General features: G+C 33.7%; 1 protein-coding gene across 1 annotated transcript; it reads left to right on the top strand.

Annotated features, from left to right (window-relative positions):
• Nucleotides 1-10,287: 10,287 nt before the first annotated feature.
• On the top strand, nucleotides 10,288-11,967 carry LOC136227495 (uncharacterized). Its single transcript, XM_066016183.1, has 2 exons — nucleotides 10,288-11,792; nucleotides 11,871-11,967. The coding sequence occupies exon 1, from the start codon at nucleotides 10,454-10,456 to the stop codon at nucleotides 11,768-11,770; it is 1,317 nt and encodes a 438-aa protein (XP_065872255.1). The 5' UTR covers nucleotides 10,288-10,453; the 3' UTR covers nucleotides 11,771-11,792; nucleotides 11,871-11,967.
• The last annotated feature ends 494 nt before the right edge of the window (nucleotides 11,968-12,461 follow it).

Raw genomic sequence — 12,461 nt, 5'->3', positions numbered from 1 at the left:
TTCCTGATTTGATTTTATTATCATTTGTGTCTGTAATATTTTTCTTTTTAATTCCTATAGTTGATCTCCCCAATTTTGACATTTGAAATTCATTAGAAGTCATTAACAAACAGGTGGATGGAATCAAAGAAAAAGTGACAGCCATAAGGAGAAAGAATGAATGGATTAGTTGAAGAAATGAGGAACGTTTTTATTTGTTTTTTAACCTTGGTGTTGGAGTTATCGTTTTCATATAGTCTGTTTCATGATATTTTCATAGTAGATTTAGGAGAAGTTCACATAATAAGAATTAATTTTACTAGAGTGAGATGCATGTATCTATTTATGACAAAGTTGAGTTCTATGTGATTAGAACTAATTTAAAATCGTGTTATTTTCGAAAGATATCCATCAATATTATAAAAAAAACAAAAGGTTTAATACACCAGCCGCTCCCTGTACTTGGCCCAAATGGTAGATTGGCTCTCTAAACTTTATCATTGTCTCAACAGCTCCCTGAACTTGCATATTTTGTAATAAATAAACACCTCCGTTCTTCCTTTATGCTGGCTATTCAAGCGTGAAGTACAATCGCTGTGACTAGGATGAAACCTTTGCCACATCAGAAAATTTTTGTTAATTACTTAGTTTGGAATCAGATATACAACGTAAAAACAAATTGGGATTGACTGATGGAATTCCAAAACCTAATCCTTTCATCTCCTTGAACTCTCTAAGTCTGATTTATCTGTACTCAAGAAACATTCTCTCTGTTCTGTCTTTTTCTCTCAAATCGCAAATTCTTTTCTGTCTTTAAGAATCGATCGGTTTTGAAGCAACGGAGGGGAATGCTCTGTAAAGGAGAACATTAACTTGTTAGCACGATTGTGTAAGGTAAGTGTGGCTCTGTAATTTTTTCCTTTTAGTTCTATTACTTTTATACTGGTTACTTTATTTTTTTTTATAAAAGTAAGTGCTTTCTTGTTTGTTTCCTTTTAGTTATGTTACTTTTATACTGGTTATTTGTGATTTTGTAAAGGTAAGTTGTTTCTTTGTTATTATGTGTGAAAGGAAGGGCAAATGTGTTCTTTATAGAGTACTATGTGGGGTCTGGTTAATAACAAATAGTCTTGTTATTTTCTTTGCTGTAAGATTCTCATATACTCTGCTTTTTTCTTTGGCTTGTCAGTGAACAACATGGGTGACATATTGTTTAATATTAGATGGCATCATGGGGGAAATATAAAAAAAGATGGAGGAAGCTTGAAATACATTGGGGGTAGTGTTGAGGTTGTAGGTAATTTTGATCTAGACAAACTTAGTAGGTTGGATCTTCTTTGGGTTATCAGAGAAAAGTTTAAATACCAAGTTTGTGGACCTCTTTACTACCAAAAAGATGGTGGTAAAGATTTTATTGAGATTGTGAATGATGTTGGTTTGTGTGAGATGATGAATGGGTTGAAAAATGGGGATACTATTGATGTATTTGTTGAATATGTGACTGAAGAAGGAAGGTATAACTTGGAAGATGGGTCCTACAAGACTGATGACTTGGCAAGTGTTGCAAACATGGTTATTAAGACTGCATCAATTACAACAAGCACTGGAGTAAATAAACAAGTCCAACCAACTGTTGAGGCATTAAATATAGAAGAAAATGTTCTCGAGGGATTTAATGTAGAAGACATATTTGTTAGGGATATTGGTTATGTTGATATTGATAAGGAGAAGTCAGATGAAGGAGATGTGGATGAGGGGAATGAAGTAGAACAAACAGATGTTGAAGGTGGATCTAACTCAGAATCTGATACAACAGATGATGAACTATATGAGGCTGAAATTGTGGATGTTGATGCTAGTGATAGGGATGAAGAGGTAGAGGAGATTAAAAATACAGTATCGAGCTATAGAATGGAGAGATCTAGGAGGAATAGAGGTGTTGGGCAAAAAGAGATAGAGTTGAGGGAAGCTGGGGCTGATATTGGGTTTGATAACTGGTTGAAGGAAGGACATGATTATGAAGGTAAATTGGGGGGCGATGAAGATTATATAGGGAGTTCAGATGTTGATAGTTTTGCTTCAGGTGATGGGGATGAAGGAGCTGATGGTGAGATAGAATTACCAACCAGAAGGAGAGGCAGAAGGGTCCATTATGATCCTAATTGTGAGGAGACATTATGGGAGGTTGGGATGGTATTTGAATATGCTGAGCAATTTAGAGAAGCGGTTACACAACTGCATTAACATAAGCAACAATCCATAAAAAAAAACCAAATGAAACAACTAATCAATTTCATCCTTGATCCTTGAGCTGGGTTTTTTCTTTGTTCAATTGCATCCAAATAACTTGTCCATTATTATCACTCAAAGAGGATCAAACCACACGAATATCCAGTCCTTTTCAGTCCCCTGAAATGGCAATACACAAATCATGAATAATTTGGTTTATCAAAGAAAAATTAATTGAACCAAACAATTTCCAGACTGCAACTTATCCTCCTGTCTTTAGTGCATCCAAAGCTCTTAAAATAGCATTCTCACCACAATAATATCTGGGTAGCAAATTTCTTCCATCCATTACTCAAGAAGAACCAGAGATGAAGCCTGATATCAAAGAGGAATAAAAATAGATGGATGAAGCTTGATATGAAAGAAGAATCAACAGAGATTGAAGAACCATATAAGAACCGGATGTGGAGATCGATGAGGAAGAAACAAGATCGATGAATTCTAATGGCACAAATTAGGTTTTTTTTCGATCGAAGAGGAAAAAACAAGATCGATTAATTCTAATGGCGCAAATTAGGTTTTTGTTATGGTGTGATTTGGTACTTTAGGGGAAGAGTTCTCAAGAAAAGAGGAGGTTACTATTGCTTTCTCAAGAAAATAGTTTATTCACGCGCCCATCAAGCAGGAATGTACACGCTTCTTGCCATTAGGAGCCAGGTAGGACGGATGTGTTTATTTATTACAAAATATGCAAGTTCAGGGAGCTGTTGAGACAATGATAAAGTTCAGGGAGCCAATCTACCATTTGAGCCAAGTACAGGGAGCGGCTGATGTATTAAGCCAAAAAAAAACCATTAATGGGGAACATGTATGTTATTTCTTTTCGTTTTCTAAGGCAAACAAAAACATAACGAAGTTTTAATATGTATGTGTGTAATGAATCATTGATAAATGAAAATATAATTATAGTATAACTTTATTCCTTATACCAATCATTTTCTTGATGAGGCGGTATATATCACATATTTTATTGGTCAGATTCATTACCATCATAGAACTTCTCTATCATGAGATCTCTTGTTTTTCAGTTTTTGGTATATTAAGCTCCACATTTTGTATTTGGACACATTAAACCCTTAATTGTATATTTTTAGTTATGTTTCGGCCAAACCTAAAAGGAGGCCTATTTCACCTCAAACGACCTAGTCCAAAAGGGATGCCCAGAACTAAAACCGCCCACTGCTTTACCTAGAGGCAAAAGAATCATTTTCGCAAAACCTGAACTTATAAAAAAACTAAAAGTAATGGTTTTTATTTTTTATTTTCACCTTTTTCTTTTTTTTAATAATTTAAAAAACTCGGGTACAATGTGGGTCTCGGGTTGACATTGGTTCTTACCGAATTATTGAAGATAATAAACCCAACATAACACAGTCTAGAGATCTAAATGGTTTCTAAATTGATCGGTCGGACCATCCGGCTCTAACAACAATGGTTATGAGCCTATTTACAAAAGAAAAGCCCAAAAGCCATGTTTAGAGGGTTAGTAATGACACCCATCATGATGATCAAGGTACTCTTCAAAGAAAAATAATGAAATCTCGAATAATACTAGTTTTCCAAGAAAATGATGAAATAAATGCATCCAATGAATCTTTGGGAGTGATTTTCCAACGGTTTATACATGAGGGAGTGCTCGAGGGAATGGTAGGTTATAAAATAACTCCACATATCCTTATTTCACAACGAATCATTAACACTCTTCTTCCACCACATTGGAGAACTCCTCGCCAGCTTCACTACTCGTGTGTGGAAGACCCAAATGAGCATTGTGTGGCATTCATGAACATGATACACTTACACACTCAGGACGACGTCATGATGTGCAAGATATTTCTCACCACTTTACTTGGAATGGTGGAGGAATGGTATAGAGAATTGGCTCTCAGATATGTAGATTCATTTTGACATTTAAAGGATCTATTTGTAGGAGCGGTAAAAGCTCAAAGAATAAGCATTAATCTCCATAAAGGCTGTTAATGGAACTTGAAAGCTCTTTATGATTATTTCATGTGATTGCATCAAATGGCTTCCTTTATCAAATATTTAAATCTAGAGGTCTTCATAGATGCTCTAGCAAAATGAACCATTTGTGAGCCTTTGAGACATAAATGTGTTGGGAAAGATGACGAAAAATAAATAGCCAACAAATAAATATGTTATTCCCATGGAAATTGCGTATAAATAAACATAACAAATGTGCAACCAATCCAAAGTTATCATAATGTTACAAATTACGATGCTTCAAAAGCAAGAAAAGCAAAAAACATTGTTGTAGAAAGCATGTCAAGCATATTGAAGGAAATACATGTGTATATACTGGACAAAACATTACAACTCGAAAGGAAACACTTAAAAAACATTAGATGTAAACAGGGAGTCAAATGTGACGGTAAAATGTGGTAACCTCATGCGATAGAACATATTTTTAATAAACATATCATTGTTTAACAAAGCCATGAGTCAAAAGCCCATTGTTCCATTTTTCAAATCGAAGCGCCTAAACTTTTTATGCTAGAATGACATACTAGGGACTATGTTGTCTTTTGTACATGGCAATTTTGGTATATATCTACATCGCACTCTGAAAATGAGGATTTAGAGTAAAACATCTGGCGACTATTAGTTATTATAAAAATTTCCAACTTTGAGGTGAGATAATGAAAAAGTATACGACCTTATAACATTCTGTAAGAATATAGTATCAAATGTAGGGTATGCATTAAATTGAAGAGATTGTATGAAACTGACCTATTAGAGCTTAAACTCATTCATAAAAAGATGAATGTCGCTTTCATTGGAAGGTCGTTGACGATGAAGGTGTAAACATGTATCTACCGAAGAAAGGTATACACCAATGAATAATTGGAGGTTATTGCCGATTTTTACCAAACGTGTCATACTAAATTGCAACAATGCATTAAAAAGGCCAAACAGTCGAAGTTGAAAACCAAATTCATGAGTGTTGAATGACATTTTCCTAGAAGGTTTGAAGATAAACTCCCATTTTCGACCAGCGATGTCCTAACATTATTATGTTGAAGATGTGTTTGCCCCATCAAATGACTGAGCCATCAATGAAGTATGCTAGGGTTTATAGTGTGCTCTCAATACTTTACTGCATTATAGTGGTGCGTAAGTGGAAGTACATATTTGAGATGGGAGATCAGAGAATGACTTCGTAATTAAAACATATTTTTAATGATAAAGGAAGTGAATGCAAGCTAAAGTTGAGAGAAAATAGACGTGTTTGGCAAAGCAGCATCGTTTGGTTATCCATCGTAAGTATAACCATGGGGAGTTTCTGGAATGACGCTAATAGGGAGATTTGGATCAATAGGCCAGCAAAATGATAGACAAAGGTAGGTGGACAATCAAGAAGTAGGGGCATGGCCGGATAAAGAAAGTGGAGAAGACGAAAATAATTAGAAAATAAAAGGTCATATATGAATTAGAGGAACTCCATTGAAAATTTTGGACAATTATGCTCAATTTTATTATTCGATACCTCCACCTTTAAAGTATAAACATAATAAGAAATTTTAATATATATCCAACATGTCACATTATTTGTATATCAAACTAATAATTCAATGACACTCACAATTAAATTAATAATGTATAATTCAAATATCAGATATTTTTTAGTAATTATTTTTTAAAAATATTTTAGACTAAAATATACTAACGGGGCGTTTGGTATTCTATTGGGATAAGAATAAAGATAAAATAATACATTTTACTATTTTAACCCTATTTAAACTACATAACATTAATTTGAGGGATAAGATGGACTTTTCCATCCTATTAAAATCGCAGGAGCTTATCCCACCTCCTTATACCACCCCCCTCCTGGGTATAGGATTTGAGGGATAAGAAGCTTATCCCTCATCCGTCTCACTCTTCTATCTCCCAAACAAACACGGGATAACTTATCTCGTATTTTTTTATCTCTATCTCGCCTCCTATATCCATTCTAACAAACACCCCGTATGTGTCATAGGTCCAACACATGCTAACCTAACTTTGGAGGCTTACTACATTATCCTTTGAAGTTATCTAAAAAAAATTGATTGACTTGAATCTAAACTTTCAAAGTGTCTCGATAACTTCTCTCAACTTGTTTATAATGTCGTAATATCCTAATCAACTTACTTAATATATAGTTAGTTAATATCAGTCTAAGTCCAATGTTGCTTGCGTATCAATTCGTTTTACTTTTTTAAGGTACGTACACCACATCTTATACATGTATTTTACTTCTTTGCAACTGAAGGAGTGACTGACTATATATTAAGCAAGTTGATGAGAATATCGAGACATTTTAAACAAGTTGATGAGAATATCGAGACATTTTAAATAAGTTGAGTAAGTTATCATGACACTTTAAAAGTTTAGGGAGTGAATTGAGCTTTTTGAAAAAATTGAGAGTATTAAGCCTAAACTCATACCTTGAATAACTCTTGTCTGAGAAAAAGTTAATGGAGGTAAATGAGAGTAATGAAATGTAAAATATCACATTAACCTTATTTGAGAGTTTATTTTGCATAGTAAATGAAGGTCAATGAAAATTAAACTTTTAGTTCCTTTAATGAAAGTAAGAGAAAGTAACTTTCATCTCTTTCGTATTTTATATTCTTTAAGAGCATCTTCAATAGAGATTGCTATAAAGATTGCTCAAATAATAAAATATATAAGCAATTTTAAAAGTTGACATTATAACTCCACAAATCATTAGTTTATATAAAATTCATTTTCATTGTAAATATTATCAGAAAAATAGACTAGACAACTAAATCATTTTTTTATATTAAAAAAATTTGACAAAAAAAAGTGTTCTATTCTATATGATCTAGACTCTCTACACTCTTAGGCAAATGTCCATTTCTTTCCGAAAGAGAAGGCTTCTTTTTTAATGAAAAATTTGAATTGAACTGAATGCTACTGAATTGAACTGAATTCTACTAAAACTGAACTAATATTATAATCCTTTAAAAATAGTAATAATTAAAATAAAAAATTTATAAAAATAATAATGATTCTAATAATAATAAAAATAAGGGTAAAGGTGCAAAAATAGCCATAACGTTTTGGGCCAAGAATAATTTTACTCCTAACGTCTAAAATGGTGCAATTTTACTCCTAACGTTGGAAGCCAAGAGCAATTTTACCCCTAACGTTAATAAATTGGGCAATTTGAGAAATAATTCATCAAACTGTCTTCTCGATCATGAATCTTGTTATCTACACTTCAAACGTGTATCATTTTATCAGTAACAAATCACAAACATTAGTTGGGATGTGAAAAAAAAATATATACAATCTTTTTGTACGGATTAGACAATAAAATTTCAAAAAATCCACCGAATTTATAAATATTAATCTCAAATTCTATTATTAAATTATAAAAAAATCATGAAATCCTTTTTTTAGAATGAATTATTATGCAATTGGTGCAGAATAATGAACAAAAATATACGTGTTTTTTATAATAGTGTCTGAAATTGACCCAACTTATCAACGCTAGGGGTAAAATTGCTCTTGGCTTCCAACGTTAGGGGTAAAATTGCATCATTTTAGACGTTAAGGGTAAAATTGCTCCTGGCCCAAAACGTTAGGCGTATTTTTGCACCTTAACCCTAAAAATAATAATTATAATAATAATAAGTTACTGAACTGATTCCTAAACTAAACTAAAATGAACGGAATGCTACTGAACTGATTGATACTAAAATTAAGTAATAAATAATAAGCCCAAGGCTCTGTTCTTTATCGCTAAAAAAAAACTGAACTGAACTGAATGTTACTGAACTTAACCGAATGCTACTGAAACTTAACTGAATGCTACTGAACTTAACTGAACTTAAAAATAATGAAGATATTAGACTTTAAAATAATTTTAATGATAATATTAGATATTAATAAGTTTATAATAATAATAATGGTTCTAATAAATAACTAATTATAATTATGGTTCTAATAAATAAATAATTATAATTATAAAAAATAATGATAAATTATAGATAAATAATAATAATAATAAATTTTATATATATTATAAATAATAATAATAAATTATATATAAATAATAATAATGGAAAATTACAAATTTGGACCAAATGAGAGACCTATTTACATATTTAACTCACCTACTATATATTTAGACTATGTTTGTGTGACTTTTTCAAAAACTCTTACCTTTTCATCTTCTCCTTTCTCCTTTCTGGTCACGCGAACGGTTGCTCTTCCCCAAATGATTATCAGACATTTGATCTTCCTCTTTTCCTTTAAATTGCGCGAAATCTGCACCATTTCTCCACATCACCATATATTTTATCTTCTTCATCTTCCTAATCCTAGAAAACGAAGCCATGGTTCTTAATCTTCTTGTTCCTGCTCGTTTCTTGGTTTCTTTCTTCTTGTGACCATCAAAAAATTGTGATTCTATATTATTTTTATCATTTTCCCAGTTTATAGTTTTTATCGAAAAATGTAAGTATATACCGTTTTCTCTGCGTTTTTTTTTTCAAAAATTCACTTAGCGTATGCCGTTTTTGCGAAGTTTGCGGGGAGAAATTTATCGATTTAACTTCATGAAACGATGATTACATGAAGTTTGTGAGGGTAAAGTTCATGACTTTTCCCTCGCAAACTTCACGTAATCATTGTTTTGCGAAATTAAATCGATAAATTTCTCCCCGTAGACTTCGCGAAACCATCGTTTCGCGAAGTTAAATCATCCTCTTCCTTGCACATTTATATTCGCATACTTCGCGAATCCTCATTTCACGAAGCCAAATCTTTCTTTTTTCTGCCTAACACGATTATTTATTTATTTTTTTTTGAAGGTGGTTGAATACATAACATCCCGCAAGAAGGCGGTGTCCTCGGATGCAGATGGGATGACTTTTCTTCTGATACAGGGAGAAATTCCCATCAAGATTGGTCACATTCACTTCTGTTAGGAGTTTATTGTGGCAATCTTGTTGTGTACCATAGGAGACATCCATGCCAAAAGGTATGGACTTCCATTTCTCATCCCAAAAGGTCCGGACTTCCAATACAAAGAGAAATTTTCGTTCAGATTCGTCACGTTCACTTTGAAATGATTTGTTAGGAGTTTATTGTGGCAATCTTGTTGTAAATTTTGATAATGTTATGATTTTAGTGTTAGAATTCCTTGTTGTTGTGTCTTTTTGTTGTTATATACCACTTTACAAATTTTGTTTAAAACACGTCCAGATTTCGCATATGCTAATTAAAAACATCAATTAAACCAACCATTAGCTTCACATATTTCACGAAATCATCGATTTTATGAAGTCAGACGGGAGGGAGACAGTCGTGTCGTAAAATTACAAACATATTGAGGGTATTTTGGAAAAGTCACACAAACATAGTCTAGTCTAGATATGTAGTAGATTGAGTAAATTGGTTAAATATGTAAATGAGTCTTCCATTTGATCCAATTTTATAATTTTTCCTAATAATAATAATAAATAATAATAAATTACTAAATAACTGAAAATGAATGTTGAATTGAAATTAAACGGATTATAAGAGGTCGGTTTGTTTCACATGCTCCTATTCGCTGCTACCGTTAGCTATTTTCTGTTACGGATAGATAATAGATATTAATTGATTTTTCTATAAAAATCAACTATTTCGAATTTTTACCAAACACTTTTTACCTCTTTACATTTCCGAAAATTCAAAACAAATAACCACTTAGTCAAATTAAGTACTCCCTCCGTTCCACAATACATGTCTTTCTATAAATGGTTTTTTGTTCCACAATACATGATATTTTGCTTCAATCTATGCATATTAATTTACTTTTACCAAATATACCTCTATTTAAGTTGACTTTTTATCTTGGAAATAGATAAAGTTACTAGTGGATGCAATTAATACAAGGGTAACAAAGTCTTTTATTTAAAATTAAATGCATTTCTTAATTAGTGTGCATTAACTTTAAAAAACATGTATTGTAGAACAGAGGGAGTAATAAACAAGAGGGCCTAGCTCTCACCTCCTCTTTAACAACCAAACTGCCAAACAAAACCTAAGATTATATGAGCTTGAGCTTGAGGACGGAGCAAAAACAGAGAAAATCCATGTTTGTATGTTTCACCATCACCAACCTCCATCAAACACCACAAAAGTTTACTGAAAACTCGGCTTGATGGAGAGCTTAAACAACAGTGACCAAGCTATTCAGATACCCAGCAAAACGAAACCCCTGCCGAAACGTTTCGTCAAAAACCAGATACCAGATTCAATCCTTAACGATCCATCTCTCAACGCCGCCATTTCCGTCTTGCCATCCAATTACAGCTTGGAGGTTCACAAGTGCGTATGGCGCATTCGCTCTTCTGGTGCTAAGCGTCTTGCTCTTCAATTGCCCGAGGGCCTGCTTATGTACTCCCTAATTCTCTCCGATATTTTCACCGCCTTCGCCTCCGTCACACACTGTTTCGTACTCGGAGACGTCACTTACGGCGCTTGTTGTGTCGACGATCTCTCCGCTTTAGCTCTTGGCGCTGATCTTCTAATTCACTACGGCCATAGTTGTTTAGTCCCAATCGACAACACCAAAATTCCTTGCCTTTACGTCTTCGTCGATATAAAAATCAATGTCGAGCGACTGGTTAGTACTATCAAACTCAATTTGGAGGCATATAAAAGCATTATCCTTGCAGGTACTATTCAATTTGCTTCCGCCATAAGAGAAGCGAAGCCTGAGTTGGAAACTTTGGGGCTTTCGGTTTTGATCCCTCAGTCGAAGCCTTTATCTGCAGGAGAAGTTCTAGGTTGCACCGCGCCCAAAATATCATCTAATGCGTTAATTGGGGGTTTTAGTGATACAGTAGCGGTGTTTGTGGCGGATGGGAGATTCCATTTGGAGGCGTTTATGATAGCCAATCCAGGAATTAGAGTGTTTAGATATGATCCTTATATGGGGAAGTTGTTTCTCGAGGAGTATGATCAGAAGGGAATGAAGGAAACTAGGAAGGGAGCAATTGAGAGAGCCAAAGAAGCCAGAAATTGGGGGGTTGTGTTGGGTACACTTGGTAGACAAGGGAATCCAAGGATTTTGGATAGATTGGAGAAGAAGATGAGAGAAAAGGGATTGCTACACACGGTTTTTTTGATGTCAGAGATTAGTCCAATTAGGATTGGTTTATTTGAAGATTCAATTGATGCTTGGATTCAAATTGCCTGTCCTCGGCTTTCAATTGATTGGGGAGAGGCGTTCAGGAAGCCACTTTTGACACCTTTTGAGGCAGAGATTGCACTTGGGGATTTACCAGGCTGGTGGGAGAAGGAGAAGAGTGTAGGATGCTGCAATGCTGGTGGTTCATGTAGTGATGATGGAGATTATCCCATGGATTATTATGCTCAGGATGGTGGGGCGTGGAATTCCTCTTATATGAAGAAAGCAACTCGCCCTTTAAGAAGAAATGTCTTAGCTTCTTCTGGCAATGCTGCTGCTTTGTAGCATTAAGAATTATTTTATGATAGTAAGTATCATCAACTCTTTCTGTATGTTTGATCTTATTTTGATAATGGTTAGACTTAGATCGTGGAGGTTATTGCAGCATTTCTTGCTCAGTTTTGGTTTGGATCATGAAGTGCCTCTACCTGAAGGTGGAATTCTTTTGTAGTTCATGTTATCATACAAGATTAGTTTCATAATTACATGATTCATATTTAAGCTAACAATATAGACTTAACTGGAAACCTAGATCGTAATTTTCTAGTTATGGTCTCATATTTATACAACTTATATATGTGTGGTATTCTTCAGGAAGGGACAATAAGTAATTAGTTTGTGTAATACTGTTGTTAAAAAAGGGATTTAGTGTAATACCTATTTATATGCATTTGGAAGGGGTGAGTCCTTTTAACCTGGGTTGAGAATTTATTATTTTAACCTTAGAACAGTAGTTGTTTATTTGAGCAAGAAGAATGATGTTGATTTTACATAAAAGTGATGTGAGATTGATTTGTGGGTGTTTCTCAGAAATAGTAGTAGTACAAATGTGAAGAATAGATCATTGAAAAGTGAAGCTGAATATTTAGGTAGAAAGGGACTAGTATGCTGAATATTTGTTGTATCCTGGAATTCATTTGTAGTGTTTGTTTCTTGTTTATGTTAGCATGATTATTAGTGGTAGAGTATATGCTTT

This window comes from Euphorbia lathyris, chromosome 4 (assembly GCF_963576675.1).
Source record: "Euphorbia lathyris chromosome 4, ddEupLath1.1, whole genome shotgun sequence".
NCBI lineage: Eukaryota > Viridiplantae > Streptophyta > Magnoliopsida > Malpighiales > Euphorbiaceae > Euphorbia > Euphorbia lathyris.
The sequence above is the reverse complement of the archived record's forward strand: the minus strand, read 5'-3'. Positions and strand labels throughout refer to the sequence as shown.

What these genes read in the sequence shown, in the direction of transcription:
- LOC136227495 (XM_066016183.1), top strand. Translation starts at nt 10,454, where the DNA reads ATGGAGAGCTTAAACAACAGTGACCAAGCTATTCAGATACCCAGCAAA.